Source organism: Lipomyces oligophaga, assembly GCF_038497815.1.
Source record: "Lipomyces oligophaga strain CBS 7107 unplaced genomic scaffold V1516scaffold_3, whole genome shotgun sequence".
In the NCBI taxonomy this organism is placed as follows: Eukaryota; Fungi; Ascomycota; class Lipomycetes; order Lipomycetales; family Lipomycetaceae; genus Lipomyces; species [Lipomyces] oligophaga.
The window spans coordinates 463816-483048 of record NW_027117787.1 but is presented as its reverse complement, the minus strand read 5'-3'; the positions used below and the strand labels follow the sequence as shown (position 1 = coordinate 483048).

The following is a 19233-nucleotide window of genomic DNA, read 5'->3' as shown; positions in this document are numbered from 1 at the left end:
GAAGGATTGTACATGTTCAGGGGTTTCAATGAAATTATATTTAACAAATTGTAACTGTTTAATTCCAGGATCATTTATGGAGTTGATCTCCTAAACTTTAACTTCTGGCGCGCTGACCCCACCAGGATTCAAATAGATCGTCTTTGTAAGATGCGAGAGTATCATCCAACTTCATCGTTCGGGCTCTATTAAGTTTATTCGCGTAATTAAGTGTGTATCGGCCGAGCGATAGGTCTTGCTGGAGCAGGCGAGCGGCCTCTTTAATTATAGTGCTATTAAAGAAATTCGGGGATAATGATCTTTTTGGTTGGCCTTCGTGTGGTTGAAGCTGAGGCGAGTCAGTAATGACATCAACGGGAGAAAGATAACACAAAAGTTCTTGTTGATCTGATTCGGAGAGCTGTGCAAAAGTTTCTGCATTGATGAGGTTCTAGGACATTAGCTAGACGGACCAATTCATAGATATAGATGGAGACATACAGATAAATCCGGGAAATCTATTAATGCGGAAGATTGACTGGTGAGTAGCGATTCGACCGAATATTTGCCTAGTCTGCTCTTGCGTTCAGCAGTGGGGTTGGCAAGTGCAGATGATGCCTCCAATAAATTTTTCTTTTGAGATGGTACTCTAATTCGATGCGTTCGCCGAGCTCTATGTTTCGGTTCTTCCCTCGCAGCTGGGATTGATGTAATGATTGAATTAGAAGGTAAAATGGGGATCTGATCAGGAACCAGACTAGAGCCCAATTCAGGTATCAACGTATTCCTAGATTTTACATCCAACTGAATCACAGGAGTTAAATCTGATTCGATACTGATTTTTTCATTTTCTTTAGCGATTATATTTCGTTCAGCAATCGGAACAGGTAAAACATCCTCGGGCTCTAAATAAGAGGTTTGCTGTATAGTTGACTTGAAAAGTTCTTTAGTTGAACATAACTTTGTATATGTTGGAGTTATTCTCCTAGTATTCATGTTCCTTTCAGTGACTTGATCAGCATTGCAAGGTTGAATCAAGGAACCCGAAAATTCTGGTTGCTCCAATTCTGGGTTGAACACTTCGTCGTCATAGTTTAGTTGATTAGACTTGTCCAGTGCTTCTATGTCAACTGACAGATCTTCTCGCTGCAGATGATCAATTTTCTTTACCGATAATTCTAGCTTATTTGAATCTGAAGAATCTATGTGCGCTATTGAATATTCCGCACTTGTCTCAGCCGAATGCGGTTTCAATGATGCGAATTCTGATATAGTCTGAAATGTTGATACTGGTTGATCCAACTCTACTGTTTCAAGATTTGAACATATATTTTCTTCCACATTCAGCTCGGGTCGCTCTGATTTCCTTGTTTTTCGCTCTTCAAACAGTTCCGAGATATCCTCAGCAGACAAAGCTAAATCTACTCTTGCTGAGTTTCTATCGACTCGTCCTTCTGTGACAAGGGCGGTTACACTCTGTTCAGTATTATCCAATTCATAGGTACGCATATCTGAGTGGATGAGTTCTGTCACAGGTTCTAGAGGCACAGAAAGCTGTGGATCTTGAAATATTGCAGTATGACCACCTAAGTCAGAATCTTTCATCACCAAATTATTTAAGCCTAACGGATCCAGATTCCAATCATAAACAGACAAATCATCATCCGAGTCAGATTGCACTCCGACAAAGTCCGTGAAAATTGATTTTGATTGCGATTCAGGCTGTGAAAGTTCACTTTTCGCCAAATCTTCTGGGGAAATGACAGATACATGATTGTCCAGATCCATCACCTTTCCTTCAAATTCATGTCCAACATGCTCTGTACAATCAACTTTGTAACGACAAGATATTCGAGATGATCTGCGTAGATTTGTGGGTACAATAGTTGCATCAAGTCTAGATTTTGGTCTTATGGAACGCGATCGGTTGCGGACATTTGTGGAACTTGATGTCTTGCATTTCTGTTTTCTGCCGCATTTTCGATGACCAGATTCGCCAAATAAGACAGTTTGTTTGGTCGTATGTTCCGAATCGACTTGCAAAGATTGAATTTTTCTCTTTCTTGTCTTAGTAGGATTGAGAGAACGAATGTCAGTCAGATTGACGTTGTCCCGACCAATACTCAATCTTCTTGAAAACCGTCTGACTTGTTCGGACGAGTAGTTCAATTTGAGATCTGTTTCATAATTCTGACCCATGTCTTAATCAAGGTAGTAGAAGGGCAGACAGACTAAACCATATCTTGAATCGACGCGTTCCACAGCCATCAGTGTCTCACGCATCCGCCTCAGCCTTTTATTGCGCAGAAAAAATCGAGTACGAGCGCTAATGATATAAATCAAGTTTAAAAAAAGGGAATAAATCAGATTTGATTAACAAACTCTTGCTAAGCAGAAAGCATTCTGATACCAGATCTAATTAGTATTCCTTATTGGATTGGGTACTTGCGGCGTAGTAAATTGCCTTTTCCGGAATAGAAACGCGTGAATGAATATGTGCAGGTTCCCCTTCTTCCAGCTACACTCATTGAATTTGTTGCACGAAATGCGAGAATTGCATACTTAATTGAACAACGTGTTTGCGACAACGACGAAATAGAAGCAATGCAAGTAGAAAGACTTCATGAGCTCAGATTTGGATCGAACGACCCTTCAGCAATCTTCTTAATCGCCGAACAACCGTCTCCGGTTGTTGCAGACTTGCTCGACCAAAACCAGGCTCCTTTGAGCGAGAGCATTCTTCGTTCGTCTTTGTATATTGAACGAATTGATATTTTAAAGGAAAAAGCTCAGAACTTGGAGTTGCCGTGGGAACAGTTGGTGACAGAGTCCGAGCTCAATAATTTACAGATTCAGAGTGGAGATCTACGTGCACAGCTGGACGCGCTTGAAATCGAGCCTTTGAAAGCTACAGTTTTAGGTATAATTCTCTTGTTGGCTAATATGGACTAGTTCTAATCAAGACAGGCTTAACTGTTCGAGCAGAGGAGTATGGAGCGCTTCTTACGCTACTTGTTCTGCGACTCTTGAAAGCCCGATTCGAATTGAAACAAAACTTAGATAAAATTGATAATCGTGTACAATTATGTCGATACTATCTAGTTATGAATGCGATGTGTCATTCGATAGATTGGAGTTCTTCTGTGTCTGCTCGTTCGATCACTATCAATGCCGCTAATATTCTGGATGAAATTCTTGACTTGGCTCTTCAACCTATTCCGGATGAATGGATAATTCAGATAGAAGACCTTGAACTGAAAGTAGAATCCATTGACTGGTCTAAAGTTGGGACCGTACCTATAATGACTAACAGACAACAAGCTCAAGCTCACTCAGGATTTGAGTTACCAGTCCTCAACAAGGTGGAGGATGATGAATTATCTGGAATCTGGCAGTCTCAACAGGTAGATTTAGCTCGAGAAGCTGAAAAGCAGCGAGTCCAGGCATCTACTCGCAAACTCGAAATAGAGGAAGCTAGAATATATAAACAGCGTTTATCAGCGTTGGAACTTGTTGACTCTGAAGCCACAAATTCCACGACAATTGATGAACATAATGCATTGCATTCTACTCACTCCGTGCGACCTAATAGCTTGACCTCTGTGACAAGCTCGATAGAAGGCTACTCAACTGATGCTAGTGAATTTATCGACACACATATTACTTCATCAACAACGACTTCTGCAGCTACATCTCCCGAGCGGCCAGAACAGCGGCTCGTTTCTGAGGTGCTTTTAATTCCTGGTAAGGGCCGACCCGTTTCTCAGCCTACATTCTCGACGAATTTGAAATCCATCGACGCTTTAGCCTTGACTGGTGAACCATTATCTGAGCGACCTAAAACATCAAACGGCCAGACTGAGTCTGAGCTAACTACTGGCGTCTCTCGACAACGCGAGATTATTGATAAAGACATGTATCGAGGACATGTTCGTCCAGTTAGATCGTCAGGTACTTCAAATCTTGCTCCAGACGATCCCAAGCGGTCATCTGTGGATGTTGCAAATCTAAGAGCTGTGCTTGCTGCCAAAGCTGGTGCCGAACGGATAGACCCGCTATTGTCGAAAGATCAACAACGTCTCAAAAGCGTACAGCGCAGCTTGGATCTCAAAATTCAACATATTCTGGATGAATTACATAGTAATGAAATCAGTTTAAATCCGGTTGAAGACGACGCGGGATCTAGTTCAGTTTCGCCGAGTGCCAAAACTACAACCTTGAAGGTGATTTCCACAAAATCAACGTCACACTCGAAAGAAGCAGGATACGGGTCTACTAGAAAGTATATGTTAATGAGACCCAATGCGCAGCCGCAAGTGATATGGGTTCGCATCATCGCGGAGAGAGTAATGGTTCGAGTTGGCGGTGGTTGGACGGATTTGTCGGAGTGGCTGAGTAACTATATAATGTATCACTCCAGTTCGTCTGAGTTTGAAGTCTCCAAGCGCCAGGTTACTTCTCCAGCGAATTCTAGTACAAAGCAAAATCGATTATCATGGACTAAAAAACAAGATTCTCCATCTGCGACACCTTCAAAATCCTCTCCGAGTTCGGGTTCCGACTCCAGGAAACGGAAAAGTCATGCTAGTGATTCATCCAGCCGTCGCAGTTCGTGGACAACTCCGCTGGGAAGCGCTGGGCCTGAATCGTCGGTAGATGTGAATGCCAAGTTATCTGGCGAGAAAAAGGCCTGGGTACAGAAAATGCTGAAACAAGTTAGTTCTCAGTTGGTTCCAGATGAAGACCAGAAGGCAACACCCAAGTCTGCTAGTTCTACTCCACATAGCTCACCGAATCCAAGTTCAAGTGTAGAGACGCCAACATCAGAATCAATTCGACGAAAGCTATTTAGATGAGGAGGTTATAGAATTTTAATTAATCAAAACTTTTGTATATTCACCACTAGACGCTAGGAACGATCATTCAGCCTAGATCTATTGAAATAATAAACCGGAACACCAAGAGCCACGAATAAGAATACACTCAGAGCTTCTAGAGGAGCTGAAAAAATCCCTCGAGAGATTAAAAACAACGCGACACAACAAAATACCACAGGGGTAAGAATAAATGTTCGATATGGTCGCGGTAACAGAGGTTGTCTAAACCGTAACAGAATTAATCCCAGCACGATCAAAAAGTAAAACACATATCCAGCGATGCCATAAAATGTCACCAACGTTTCAAATTCGCCAATCAAAATGTATACTGCAGCGATAAGGGCCTGAAAAACCAAAGCGTTGACAGGTGCTTGAGAGTAAGTGCTGAGGGAACCTAGAAATAGCGGAAGAAATCGCTCCTGCGCTGCCGCATAAACCAAACGAGCAGCTGCGAATAAAGTTGCATTAAGTGCTCCCACACAAGAAATCATGACGATCAGTGCAAATACTGCAGATCCAATCGCGCCGCCAACATATTGACCGAGCGAAATTGCGACTGCAGAAGACGTCAGTTCTTCTCGGGGGAGCACAACAAAGTAAGCCAGATTTGTCGCAAGATACGAAATGATTACAATGGGCATTGCGAGATGGATCACTCGGGGAAGATCCTTTTCAGCATGCTTCATTTCGGCAGCGACGTAATTCAAGTTATCCCATCCATCAAATGCCCATAAGCCTGCGTAGAGAGCAAGTGCGAGATCGCCAATCGAGATTGGCCGAGAGCCTTCAGGCCGTTTTAGCCATTCGCCATTCGCCAGGTTACCAGATCCATGACCTGCTATGGCGACAATGACACCAATGAAACCTATCGCTGCCAGCGCTAGAAGCTTAACAATCAGGAAAACCGAACCAGCACGCATACTTATTGTCGGGGAAAAGCAATTAAGGCCAGAGATCAGAAACAAAATCACAATCCCAGCAGCTTTCGCAAATAAGGTAGAATCGATCCCGATGAACCGGCCTAGATACTGACCACTGACCAAAGCTATGATTGCCGCTGAACCAGGTTTCAGTACGGTGACCGCAACCCAGGAGAACAGAAATGCAGGTAATGGACCGTAGACCAGATCAAGATAGTACTGCGGTCCACCATCTACTGGAAGCATCGTTCCCAATTCCGCATAAGAAGCAGCGCCAGTCCAAGCCAATAATCCAGCGACGAGCCAGACGGCGAGAGCAACAATCGGCGCCCCAGCGCGAGAATCCACCGAAGAAGGGGATGAAAATATCCCAGAACCGATCTGCAATCCAACTACAAGTGCCAGACCGTCGAACACACCTAATCTCTTCTGTTTTTCCAGCGGAGGTGCTACTAATGCCGATAAATCTGCAGTAGGCGCTATCGTCCCAGCTATAGGCAATAATGTCGGAGATGACGGTCTTGACAGTGCTAAAGGCAGTGAAAGCGAAATCCGCGAACTAACAGATGGCGATCGAATGCTGAAACTCTCCAGCGATTCGCGCGAACTGAAACTCCGAGCCCGCGAGCTGTTAACTCTTTCGTTCTCGCTGGAATCAGTGCCTGAGACTGACGAGACAAGCGAGGCCAGCTCAAACGAGTCTCTATTTGCCATTTAATCCTATTTCGCTATTTTGCACTTATTCATTCACGACGGCGATATAATTCATACTTCTGTTTATTGAACTCTATGCTAATATTCAGAAAGTCTCCTCAGAGGAGCTCTTCTTACCAGTCGTTCGCCGACTTCCCCCCGCAAACTCTGGACTAAACCCCTCGGACTAGACGCGTACTCGACCAGCTTTTCGACGCGTCGTCCACAATATTGATTATTTTCAATTCTTCTAATTACCTTCACATAACTTCCCGATGTATGGAGATGCCGCTGCTAAATTGGCACTAGATGCTCGACGTGCACAATCTTTGGATAGTATAACCGAGCATCACACCGAACTCGTGTCTGTTATTTTGCGCGAAATTCGAGATTTATATCGTGATTATGCTCTTCTAAGGGAAAAGCTCAAGTTATCTACAGCATCCCAGACTCCAGATACGCCAGAGTCGAGCCCAAAAAACCTTTCAGGAGCTATATTTATTCTTCAGTTATGTTTGCGGAGAAATAAGAGAGTTTTACTAGCCTACCATCGTCTGCGAGCGAAAAAAATCGATAATCTTGTCTGGCTGGCTGCGGACTCAACTGCGCTCCCTTCTTCCTTGGATGCTCATGATCTAGACTATTTCCGAGCCCAGTCATCACTTATATCTGAGCTCAATGGAACTTGGGCTGAAATCGACCTAGCTGGATCCATAGAACCGCCGAAAGATCTCTTTGTGGATGTTAGAGTCCTGAAAGATGCTGGTGAAATACAGACCGAGTACGGCGTGTTATCGCTTACCAAAAACTCTCAGTTTTATGTACGATTAGCTGATGTCGACAGATTAATATCACAAGGTTATTTGGCAAGACTATCGTGATCAAATTGCTGCATAATTCTACGTATACATCTCTTCAGCTTCTCACAAAGATCAGCATTCCCTTGGTCCGCTATCAATTCCTTAAACCTGCTTCAATAAAACCTTACAACGCAGGTGGAGGAATATATCGAGGCCGCTTCTTGGTTCCTCGACTCGCTCCCGAGGCGATCTGAGGAAGTTCCGGCATTCCACTCAAAGATGATCCTAAGATTCCTGGTGGTGTATCACCAATCGGTGGTCCTCCGCTTGTAGATGGAAGAGTGGCTACACGGCTAGGTTGTCCATTAGGGATGCCATTAGGTGAAGTCATTGCCAAAGGTGGGGCAGTTGACGGAATTATAGGCGGAGCTGAGACGGAGGTACTTTCATGTGTAGAGGTCTGTGTGGGTTCGGCTGCTTTTCTAGACATGGGAGGCGGAGGAGGTGCTGCGGCGGCTTTCCCTGCATCTGGATCATTCGGGTTGATCCATCTCTTCAAGTCTTTATCATACACAAACTTAATTTCATTTCCAAGCTTGGCTCGAATCGCTTTAGGCTTTTCTTCCGTGTCCTTACCGCGACGCATCCACGAAAACCATCCCGCTTTTTGCACTCCTCCTGCGTCATTCGATTTCTGCTCTTTGCTCTCTTTGGAATCTTCCTTATCTTGCTTCTTTTGATCTGTATCTGCATCTGTATCTGCATCTGCATTTTCGCTTTCTGTTTTGCCGGTATTATTAATTTTCTTTTTTCGTAACGCATTGTTTCCAAGCCCCAAATCGTCTTCATCGTCTTCATCCCATTGAGGGCGTCCTGAATGTCGTTGTTCAACCGCCTCTATCTCTTCGTCCACTGCATCCTCAACTTCCTCTGGCTCAACTGGGACATATGACGAGCTAAAACGACTGTATGCATCGTCATATCCATACGTTTGTTCCCTCAGGGCTTCAGTTCCACTCTCGTTCAGCTCAGAATTTGAATTAGGTCTATCCGCTTGCTTCGGTGGCGCCGATTCTGAAGCATGTTCCCCAGCGGTAAATGAAGAATAATAATCATTACCATAGGGTGCATAATTACCACTTGCTGGCTCATAATTTCCCGCAGGTGGCTCATATCCATTAGCCTCAGATTCGTAATCAGCTGCTGGAGGTTCATAATTATTTGATCCAGAGACTGACTCATAACTATCTGCAGGAATAGCTTGTTCTCCGCCCACAGCTCTGTACGGATTTACAGTAGACGGCTTGTCCGCTTTGTAAGGGTCATAAACAGAATATTCAGGTTTCGGTACGGTAGCTTGCTGGGTCAACGGCTTCAAAATGTCAGATTGAATCCTTCCTTCGCTAGATCGTCTAAAACCTGAGTAGCTATTTGAATATGTATCATCGATGATTCCACTAGCTGCTGAAGATGGCCGTGTCGCCAAAGATGAACCAGGGCGCGAATAGTTGCTTCCACTTCCTTGAATATGGGCACCTTGAGGAATATCGACCGCCGAAGGAGCATATCTTGAAGGGGCATATGGAGACACCGTCTGGCTTCGGGAAGGCGCTACACCAGGTACATATTGATTCGCGGCAGGAGATTGCTGACTCGGTCCAGATGGCGCATATGGATTAATCATGGTATGGCCGCTAACGGATCTCACAGATGACGGTGAAGTGCCATAGGTAATACGCGGATTGTAAGTATTCGAAGCTGTCGGTGATCCAGAATATATAGAAGGACCCGGAGTAGAAGCCAAACTTTTCAAGTCGGTTATAGAATGAGTCCGTGAAACAATCGGACTCGTAGAAGCAAGTTTACGGAATCTAGCATCTCCTCCTTCGGACCCAATACTTCCATTCGGTTCAGATTCTCCTTCATTACCGGCAACAAATTGGGCAAGTTTTTTGTCAAAAGTTCCCCATACATTACCCAAAGACGGCTTGCCCATAATACCGCCCAGCCATCCTGATGATTCGTTGGCCGGGGTTTCTGACAATCTCTGGGACAGCTCTCGAACACTTTGAACAAATACAGAATTATATACAAACGCAGTTTTAGGCGTAGACTTTATAGCTGATGCGATCGCTTCGCAATATCGTCTCGCCTCAACAACGTAGCCCATTTCTCCCAGTATTAATGCGTGCTGATACTTGAATAATTGCAGATGAGGGAATCCAGCACTCTGGACGGCTGCCGATGATGATAGAGAGAGGGCTAGCTCAAAAATTTCTGATAGAATCATCGAATCAAGATCTTTCCCAAAAGATGTTTTGTTGCGCAAATAATCAACACCAAGCAAAGTGAATCGAGCATTGGGATCATCGACAGCACCAAACATGGCTAAAGGTTGAGCAAAGATAAAACAAGTGTGTGCTGCATAAGTTAATCCATATGCAGAAAGAGCAACACCAAGACCATAGATTGCTTCCAAATCATCAGGTGATCGATTTGAAAGAATCATAGCCAGAACTTCCCGCCATTTTAATAACTGGGCTGGAGTATCAGCGGGAGAAGCATTAGCCGGAAGAACTTCAACGGTGGTACCTGTCGGAAGCAGAGAATCAACTATAATTGTTAGATGGTTAAAGCAAATAATAAATATCGCGAAACTCACTTGATTCTGGTGCATTACCAGAAAATATCTCATACAAAACTGCCAGACTACTTGCTTCGGAAGTCCGCAAAGAAACAACTTCATTTTTTACGAATTCATGAGAAGTTTCTTGATATCTCTCTTTACTGATTGTACTTGAAATCAGAAGTGCCTGGTCCCATAAATTATGATCAATGGCTAAAGTCAATGCAACTTCACGGTCCCCATTAACTAGAGCTCTATATATTTCAGAAACTGCTTTAGCCTTCTCGTTATTCGCAGCTGTTCCTGCAGCACTATAGTTGCTCACATGACGAGCATGACGCTGATAAATATCAGTAGCGCTGGAGAAATTTTTCATTTCATCTGAAGCTGCTTCAATAGAAAGTTCCGGTATTAAGACAGCTCGGATTTCTTTACCGAGAATATCAGCATTAGCAAGCATATCACCATCTCGGTCCAAAATAATTCGCACACACTTCCAAAGAGTAAGTTTGTCCTCCGCGTCTCTCTTAGCATCTGCCCCGATGGCTTCATAAACCAATTTGGCAAGCTCGGGAATCTTTAAATCAAGCCATTTTAAAACCTCCTTCTTTTTGGTTTTATTTGCACTTTTCGAACCAATAGTGAAAACTGGACCTGGAAATTTTGATAAGACAATATCATTTGCAAGAATAGGAACAAGCTCTTTCACGCTACGATCTTTGATCGTAGAATGACTAAAATCCAAATGTGTAGCAGCATATCCGAGCTGTTGATTTTGTGATGGAAATATCGTCACAATTCGACCAGTCATAGTCCAATTGAAAAGGGGATGAGGCTCTGGCCGATCAGATTCTCTATGAGGACGGGGAGACAGGACAGTACTTCTGGCTACACTACTGGGCGGAGCAAGATTCGAAAATCCCGCTGAAACCGCAGGAGTAGTAGCGATGAACTCTTCACTTGGAAGCCTAGACTCCGAAGGGATCACTGTAAGCGGTGTATTGGAATAAGATGGCTCGGTGGTGTGCGGACGCTCAACTTCTGCAGGCTCATAAGCTCCGCTGAGTGATTGATTGGACTTAACTCCGCTCATGGTTAATACAGCCGATTGAGATGATATTCTTCGAGGAAACGTATATGAAGAACCAGATAAAAACGGGGGATCATATGCATCAGATGCATTATCATTAATATGTGAACGGATGGGAGGACCTTTGGGTGGTGCATTCAATGCTGGGGGATGCAAGGGCGATGCTGATGTGTTATTGTATATGCTCTCACTCCCAGAGAATGAAGGAGCAGTTGAGTGGGAAATGGATGTATAACCTGGTCCTGTATGCAAATTCTTGGCAGGATCATATGTATTTCCGGGTGCTGCACTGTATGACTGGACAGAACTTGGTGGGGCGTATGGATTGGATATCGGTGGAGGAGGAATTTGACTAGCAGCTCCAGGAATATAGGATTGCTGAATGGGAGGTACAATCGGCCCATAGCTACTTGCAGCATTCTGTTCAGAATATCCGTTTACGCTGGAGGCAGATGGCTCATGAACATTCCCGACCAGGACTGGATCACGAGATGCAAGATAACCAGGTTGTGATTGAGAATAACTGGGAGCAGTCATGAAGGATATTCCAGGCGCAGGAATAAATGAGTTTTGTGAAGGCATCGTTTCTGTAACCAAAGAATAAGAGCTTGGCGTATAAGAATCGTTCGTTAAAGGAGCGGGCCGAATGCTTTGACTCGGTGGTGGAGCATATGGGTTCACCACAGGAGGAGGAGGAGTAGAGACAACAGAGGTAGGAGCTACAGCACCATAAGGCGCTGCTGCCATGGTAACCTGTGCAAAGGAATCAAAAGGACGTTCAGCTGATATGAGAGGTTCCAATGAACTATCGGAAGGTTTCTGATACTGATCTATACGACGCAGCAGCTTGGGGTTTTTCGGAATCGGTAGCTCTTCAAAGAAAGATTTTTTGTGCACCTCCCTTGCAGGGGGAGCAATAATAGTTTCAGATTGCACGGGCGGTAAAGGCACAGAAACATACGGCGACTGAGACGAGTAAATATTGGGCATATTCGAACTTCCGTAAATACTGCCCCCATATGTACTTCCGGCAAATGCAGGAGTAGGAGCATATTCAGTAGTTGATACAGCAGGTACCGAATCACTCGCTGAAGTGATTATACCATCATCATCTGGTAGAAAATCTGTATCATCCAGCAAAAAGTCAAATGCATTCGCTTGTAATTGAGAGGTCGGGTCAGAAGGTAGCATATGTCCGGTGGAGGACCGAGCAGTATTTCCAAACAAAAAATCATCATTACCTGAAGATGCAAAATCGATACCGTTCGAAACTGTAGTGAACTCTGTTAATACACAAAAAAATAAATGAGATAGGAGATATGTACCGTCAGGATTTGTCTGCGAATGCAAAATATCAGTTTTCAATATCTCAGTGGGTTGTACTGAAGGATGTGTTGCAGTTTCAGAAATCTGATCAAAAAAAGAAGGTGCATCATTGTCGAACATGGGAAAACTAGCTGATTCATCTTACAAGCATTAATAATAAATTGATGGTAATAGAAAAGAAAATACCTTTAGATGGAACCTCAACAGGTACATCTGCATTTTGCTCGGCCTGAATTTCCGAATTCAACTGAGCCCCAAAGTCATGATCGGAATCCGAAATTGATTCTTCAGTACATACTTTAACTGTGGTACTAGATGCTTGAGCGTCATGCTCAATTGCAGTGTCCATGGATTGTTGCTTGGAGTCTATCTGATCAAAAAAAGCATCTGCTTTAGAGGGAGCCGTATTAGTATTTCCAAAAAGCGTGTCGCCTATGAACTGATCTATTGCCGATTCCGAAGGCGTGGCTAAAAGTTCATTCGATTTTGCAGTTGATTGCAGCTGAGAGTAAAACGACTCCTTGCCAGAGGGTACTTGGTTACCATTATCAAACAGTGAAAAGTCAATGTTATTTTCTTCAGGGGATTTCATCTCTTCAGAATTTTTAATATCAACTTCACTTTGGTCAATAGACAAGCTCTTTGGCACCACATGACCAACTTCAGCAGCAGGTGGCTCAATTAATGGCTGAGACGACGATCCAACATCAAGCACAGAAGACTGCTCAAGTTCTGCTTCCAATTGTATATTCTCGCCCATTTTTTTCTCATCAGTAGATGATTTAAGAACAGAATCCTTGCTTTTATTTTCCTGAAAAGAATCAATTGGCTGGATCGCAGAAGGCGCATCCAAGGAAATATCACCCTCCTCCAAAGCGGTATATTCAGCTACCGGGGAAATATCAGTGATAATTTCAGATCCATCTATTATAGCTCGACTGTCGGACAAAGACGACGTATCATGCAATAGAACATCAGATTTGCTAAGAGATAATTCATCTAACTGATGAGCCACAGAATCCATGCTATCGGAGGACTGTGAAGCAGAGGTAGTCATATCAAGCGAAGTCGAGTTCACAAATTTAGATTCTCCAGATGAATCAGCTGAAGACTGAATATGTGGAATGACGCCACTGTTTAGGTCAGATACATTCAAATTATGCCTCTCCTCCGATCGGCCTTGCTCCTCAGCTGCCAGTACGACCGGTGAGGATACGAAGGCCGACTGGTTCGTCTCTGGATTGGCGAGTATCTGATCTGTAGACGATTCAATTACATCTGACTTCTCTGATTCATGTTTGAGCACAGAATTCTCAAGCTTTGAAACTTCAAATTCCTCTTTATTGGATGCATCATCTCGTATTAACTCTTTATTGTTTTCTCCATTGTAGATCAGCCTTGTCTTTCCAGCCGAAATAGAATCAGATTCTGCACTTTCAGCGAGGGGCGATTCGGGTCTCAATTCATCAGTAGAATCTGATAAATTCCCAGAGATAGAGCGAACGATAGGAACATCCTCTATGCTATCGGGTAACTCTGCTTGCAGATTTTGCACACGAGTCGTTTGATCAGTAGCGGTGATCGCTGACTGCGATTCTGCGGGAGAAACTGACTCGCCAGAAAACAACTGAGACGTAGAATCAAAGTCCCTCGCAGCAATCGGCGGCAGATCTGACTCCATCACACGTACCTATAACAAAAAGCGAGCAAATAAAGATACTCACAAAATGATAAAACGAAAATAAAAAAACATTTACACTAAGTAATTCATGAATTGTCTCTACTTCGTATTCATTATCATTTCAATACGCGAGAGTACGATGCTGTGACCTTTATGCCGTATCTCGCCGTTAAGCTCTTCCTTGGACTAGGGCTATCTGGCCTCCCTGCAATTATAAGTGGTTAATTATCTGTGAGGAGCCTCTCATAAAGGACAATTAAACTGGCACCCCTTTGGATTGTTATGTCGACCCGTAGGCTGTGGATCGAGCTGCGTTCACAAGTATTGGCGTTGTCGCGAAGACGTCAAGTTGACGGCAGAAGACGGAGTTTCCATGTGAGAGTGACCTTTTAGAAAGTCCCGACAAAGATCAGTTAACTGATAGTTCAAGAATTGTTCGCTGCTGAATAATAGAAGGTCTAATGTATTCATACCCTCCATCAAAACTGATACAAATGAGAGCATTGCTTCTGTTACTTCTACCGGACTCTTGACCATGGCTGGCTACATCGAAATGTCTTCCTCGGGCGTATATTCACTGTTCCCATTGGGCTTGAAGGTTAGGCGGAAGCTTGAAGCAATTATTCGTAAAAATGTGAACCAAGTTGGTGGCAGTGAATTGGCATTGCCGTTAGTTCTTTCTGCTGAACCGTGGGCGAAGACCGGTCGCGCAAATACACCGGAGATTTTCACATTACAAGATATGCCTGGTTATCTACTCGCACCTACACATGAGGAGGAAATTACGTCGATAGTGGCAAGCAAAGCCATTTCGTTTCGAGATCTTCCTCTGCGACTATATCAGATTGGAGAAAAGTTTCGGAAAGAGCTTCGGCCACGAGGAGGAATGATGCGAGGACGTCAGTTTACTATGTTTGATTTATACTCGTTTGATTCCTCAGTCAAGGATGCGATGAGGTCGTACAGAGATATGAAGCATGCCTATTCACAGATATTTGACGATATAGGAGTAAAATATGTAGTTGCTGATGCTGATTCTGGGGAAATCGGTGGCGACCTTTCTCATGAATACCATTATCTTACCAAGGTAGGGCAGGATACGATTGTTAGTTGTAGCGCGTGCGAATATACGGCAAATGTCGAAGTTGCTTTATCATTCCCTGCAGAAAATTCTCCCGAGCTCACAGGTGATGATGTGACTGTGGAATATGGGCTTTTATCAAAGGAAACACTTTTGATATTTTATTACCCGTCCAATCGCAAACTCAACAAACGGATTGTTAAAAGGAGGTTCCCCGAGTATCAGCTTGACCATCCAGATCCTGTATCGGCGATTGTGGATTCAGATATAGATCCAATGATTCGAAGCTTGATCCGTGTCTTTGACGAGCGGGTCCCTGAAGGATTGTCGTTACCGGATCTGCCATTTCAAGTGAATATTAGTAATATCACGAACGTGCGCATGCCTTGTGTTGAGGTTGAACCTACTGAATTTCCAGGGGAAGGTTGCCCGGATTGTGAGGATGGAGTTCTAACTTCTGCGACTGCAGCAGAAGTAGGACACACGTTTTATCTGGGTCAAAAATACTCTAAACCGCTGGCAGCCACCGCAAAAGCAGAAGACAATTCTGTAGTACCATATGAGATGGGCTGCTATGGGATTGGAGTGACGCGACTGATTGATGTTATCGCGGAAGTGACCCGCGATGAGAATGGTTTATGCTGGCCTGTGTCTGTTGCGCCTTATGAAGTAATAATTGTTGGTGTAGATCAGAATGAGACGGTCATGACCAATATCGAGAAGAGGCTGCAGGATTCAGGAATCGATGTTCTTGTCGACGACCGAGTGAACCGGAAGCTAGGGTGGAAAATGTATGAGGCTAAAAAGATTGGGATTCCGGTAATGGTGATTGTCGGAAATTCATATTTGAAGTCTGGCAAAGTCGAAGTTGAAAACCGTCGGACGAAAGAAAAATTTGTTTCCGAGCTCTGCGAGACTGAAGAACTGGTAAAGTCCATACTTGAAGCTGAGATGGAGGCAATGAGATAATACCATACAACGGAAGTCCTTATGTAAATAGACTATAATGCAAAGTATATATCATTGAAATGATCTCCACGACCACCAGTGTTAGCATAGTGTTATTCTTACTCTCAAGCACCGGTTGCAACAATAGCATAGCTCATCCTCTGCGAAGCATTTCCTCATAAATAGTCCACCCAATCGTAGATGCTAACGCTTTTCTTGAGATCCTAAGTCCTAGGCCATCAAAAAATCTCCGGAAAGCATGGTTTTCGGAAGCCATGACTCGAAAAGCTGTTAACATACTCGTACCATAGGTATCTGGGAATAGCTGCATTCTTGTTTTCACAATGTCGAATGGATTGGTAATAGCAGTAGCCAGCGACGCTGAGATAGCAGCTGAAAATGCATTTATTGTTGCCGCTGATACGGAAGACATAGTGTTGGAATTTGAGTCCGTGGACTTTACAAAATCGGACATGTATCGAGACCGACTCATAATCAAGGGAACGTTCCACTTCGTCGCTTCATAAAGCCACACATAAATTCCAGCATAAGGTGCGTCGCGGACAAACGTGGCACCAAATCCATAGAAAAATCCGGCAAATCCATGTACTTTGTACACAGACTGTACAGTGCTAATCAGAGAGCTTGTTGCATACTTGCTCGACTCGTAACGAACCTTTACAACCGTGATCGGCATCATGACGAACCCGACCATACCTCTTGTCAGCGCTCCAGAAATTAGATTCGCATAACCGTCAAGTCGAGGTAGTACAGATGATCGCGCTGTTTGAGCTGAACCAAACTTCTCCCCTTGCCCGCTGCTAAATTTCTGCAGCATAGATCGCACATTATGAAGTGTAGAGAAATAGATTCCAGATCCTACCGCAGTCCGCAACACTGACGGCACGGTTCCTCGCCATAATTGTCGAACAACTCTGAAAGGCCGGATTTTATCGTTTGAATGCTCATGATTAGTGCGTGATAAATCAATTAGTTCTTGGATCGTTGTGCGCAAACTGCCTCCCGATTGCTGCTGGACTCGGGTCTTGAGGAGATCAAGCGGTTGTAATAGCACAGATGATACAAAGCCTGAAATAAATCCCGAAATGAGTCGTCGGCTTTTGGAGGACGCCGGAACTTCGTCGATTCGGAGAGGAGATGCAGGCATTGGCAGCTCGATCCATATGAATATTTGATGATGGATAGAAATAAGACGCCTCAGAAATTTGTGTCACAACTTCAGTTTCTCGAACTTTGTACAAGCCCTTTCCAAATCGCAACCTAAAAATATAAAAGCTACTCAAATAAATATTATTATACTCGTACTAAAAGTATCATTCAAAACAAAGAAATTACAAACAAATATTCAAGAAGATACCGAGGAGACAACTTGTTGGTATGATGCATTTTTAATTTTTTCTGCTCTTCCAGATTCAATATGGACAATATCCAGTGAAATCCATCTACACAAAAGCCCGAGCAACAAAAACCTGGGTCGCCTTAAGAGCCTGATATTTGACGTCCGCATCAGGATGCGTCATCATCTCCATAATCTTAGTCTTGACTCCCATATCAGTTAAAACCTTCAACCCTTCAGGCAGCTCTGTGATAATAAAACTAATGTCGTTACTAGCAACAGCAAGCACAAGATTATCTTCCGAAGTAGCAATGAGCTTTCCGAGCTCCTTGAGTAATTTCCAGTCGTCTTCCTTGAACAGCTCTGAATTCCGCTTCCAGAAATCTACAGACTTGTGTGCCGGCGACCATTTCAAACGGCCTGTAGTTAATTCAGTCAAGTACTCATCAAAAGTCGACATAGAATCTTGAGCCTCCTGCAATGTATTCGCCAGACAGGTCAGGTCGGCTTCAAGCTCACCGTCTGTCCACTTTCTCTGCGCCATGCCAGAGATAACAGGTAGACCATCGAGAACAAGGAAGGAAGTAATATTTTCTTGCGGTGCAATGGTTGCCAAATTGAAAAAAAGAGAAACGCTAACCCGGATAATCTTTTCTTTAATGGCTGTCTTAATAATATCCATAACAATCGCAATAATATCACAGGTCTTATTGAGATGCTGTGCAGGCGAAAGCTCAAACGAAAGCAGCCAAAAGACCATAATGGTGTTGTACTGGAGCTGTAGCCCACCATGGCCAGACTTAAGCGTCTCGACAAGAGGAGGGCCATAGGTCATGATTTTTTCCCAGAACAGTGCACGGGTGCATTTGACAGAAAGAATAGCGGCAAAGGCTTGAGCTCCGAGATCCTTGAGATTGTAGTCTTCTGCGAGCGAAAGCTTGTTGTGCGAGCACTCTAAGACTTTCTGGACAGCTGCCACAGGAGGAGAGTCTGTGGCGATGATTAAAAGAATCAAGACCTTCGCAGCCAACAGAGCAAGTACTGCATCCTCGCTGTCGAGCAAAGCAAGGAGAGGCTCGCAAAGAGGGGGTAGCACAAAAAGGGCGCAAGTAAAAGGCTGGCATTCTAAACAATTAGCATGGAAAGGACTTTAATTCCGAAATCAGATTTCTTTACCAAGCATGATACTTGACGCGAGCGCCAACGTATATTTTAGTGCGCTCGCGTCAGTGACCGTGTTAACGATAGTGCAAATGACAAAGGCATACAAGGATGGGTTCTTGAGTATAATTAGCTTACACCAAATAATGAAAAGAATCTCAGATAAATACAAACCTTTCCAACCGTAGCAACTGCCTCGCAAAGCGGAACTTTATCGATAGCCTTGATAGCCTCTACATGTTCGGCGGCAAGTCCGAGTGAACTCCAGTCAATGGTCTGCGAGCAAACTTCAGAAAGTCTCTCATCCAAATAAGAATTTGAGAAAATGACACTCGTGGGCGAAGGAACCTGCAATTGTTAAGTCAGTACGCAATTTCATCCAATTTCAACAAGATATCAAGGTCGCTATGCTTTCTCATACTTCTACTTCTGGAGCCACTGGAGTTGGCACTGGAGCCGGTGTCTCAGTAACAGTTTCGGACGACATTATTTTTGAACTAAATTTGTGCAATTAAATAGCAGCAAAAGATTCTGTATATTTCTTCCTCGATTGCCTAGTCCACAAAGTGTAATATAGTCTTGAAATACTCTGGTCTCGGTCAAAAGATAAAGACTCTTCGACCCGCGGGAGCCTCGATAACTTTCCTAACCCAGATTTCCGCATTAGGTACCCTAACCTGGAATTAATGATGGG

At 43.8% G+C, this 19233-nt stretch overlaps 8 protein-coding genes across 8 annotated transcripts; 3 read left to right on the top strand and 5 right to left on the bottom strand.

Annotated features, from left to right (window-relative positions):
- Window positions 1-15: 15 nt before the first annotated feature.
- On the bottom strand, window positions 16-2554 carry V1516DRAFT_672745 (Asx homology domain-containing protein). The gene is made up of 2 exons (XM_066921794.1): window positions 481-2554; window positions 16-430 (listed from the first exon to the last, which is right to left on the bottom strand). The coding sequence occupies exons 1-2, from the start codon at window positions 2176-2178 to the stop codon at window positions 98-100; spliced, it is 2031 nt and encodes a 676-aa protein (XP_066777942.1). The 5' UTR covers window positions 2179-2554; the 3' UTR covers window positions 16-97.
- Window positions 2515-4941, top strand: V1516DRAFT_672743 (uncharacterized protein; the record flags this gene model as incomplete). The annotated part of the gene is made up of 2 exons (XM_066921793.1): window positions 2515-2899; window positions 2947-4941. Coding segments are annotated over exons 1-2 (2201 nt in total), but the record flags the coding sequence as incomplete, so codon positions are not given.
- V1516DRAFT_663415 (amino acid permease-domain-containing protein) lies at window positions 4889-6490 on the bottom strand (the record flags this gene model as incomplete). Its single annotated transcript, XM_066920506.1, has 1 exon — window positions 4889-6490. One exon carries the CDS (start codon window positions 6488-6490, stop codon window positions 4889-4891), a length of 1602 nt encoding a protein of 533 aa, XP_066777940.1.
- A 197-nt stretch (window positions 6491-6687) lies between these two features.
- On the top strand, window positions 6688-7587 carry V1516DRAFT_250290 (uncharacterized protein). Its single transcript, XM_066918808.1, has one exon. It carries the CDS (start codon window positions 6745-6747, stop codon window positions 7348-7350), a length of 606 nt encoding a protein of 201 aa, XP_066777939.1. The 5' UTR covers window positions 6688-6744; the 3' UTR covers window positions 7351-7587.
- On the bottom strand, window positions 6983-14108 carry V1516DRAFT_672738 (Sec23-binding domain of Sec16-domain-containing protein). The gene is made up of 4 exons (XM_066921792.1): window positions 12498-14108; window positions 12311-12451; window positions 9932-12256; window positions 6983-9882 (listed from the first exon to the last, which is right to left on the bottom strand). The coding sequence occupies exons 1-4, from the start codon at window positions 13990-13992 to the stop codon at window positions 7454-7456; spliced, it is 6390 nt and encodes a 2129-aa protein (XP_066777938.1). The 5' UTR covers window positions 13993-14108; the 3' UTR covers window positions 6983-7453.
- A 119-nt stretch (window positions 14109-14227) lies between these two features.
- On the top strand, window positions 14228-16080 carry V1516DRAFT_635589 (uncharacterized protein). Its single transcript, XM_066920016.1, has 2 exons — window positions 14228-14367; window positions 14423-16080. Exons 1-2 carry the CDS (start codon window positions 14275-14277, stop codon window positions 16040-16042), a joined length of 1713 nt encoding a protein of 570 aa, XP_066777937.1. The 5' UTR covers window positions 14228-14274; the 3' UTR covers window positions 16043-16080.
- Window positions 16081-16175: 95 nt separating this feature from the next.
- On the bottom strand, window positions 16176-17201 carry V1516DRAFT_623450 (mitochondrial carrier domain-containing protein; the record flags this gene model as incomplete). Its single annotated transcript, XM_066919624.1, has 1 exon — window positions 16176-17201. A coding segment is annotated over one exon (1026 nt), but the record flags the coding sequence as incomplete, so codon positions are not given.
- Window positions 17202-17484: 283 nt separating this feature from the next.
- On the bottom strand, window positions 17485-19026 carry V1516DRAFT_695213 (armadillo-type protein; the record flags this gene model as incomplete). Its single annotated transcript, XM_066923983.1, has 4 exons — window positions 17485-18503; window positions 18555-18672; window positions 18714-18887; window positions 18961-19026. 4 exons carry the CDS (start codon window positions 19024-19026, stop codon window positions 17485-17487), a joined length of 1377 nt encoding a protein of 458 aa, XP_066777935.1.
- Between the last annotated feature and the right edge of the window lie 207 nt (window positions 19027-19233).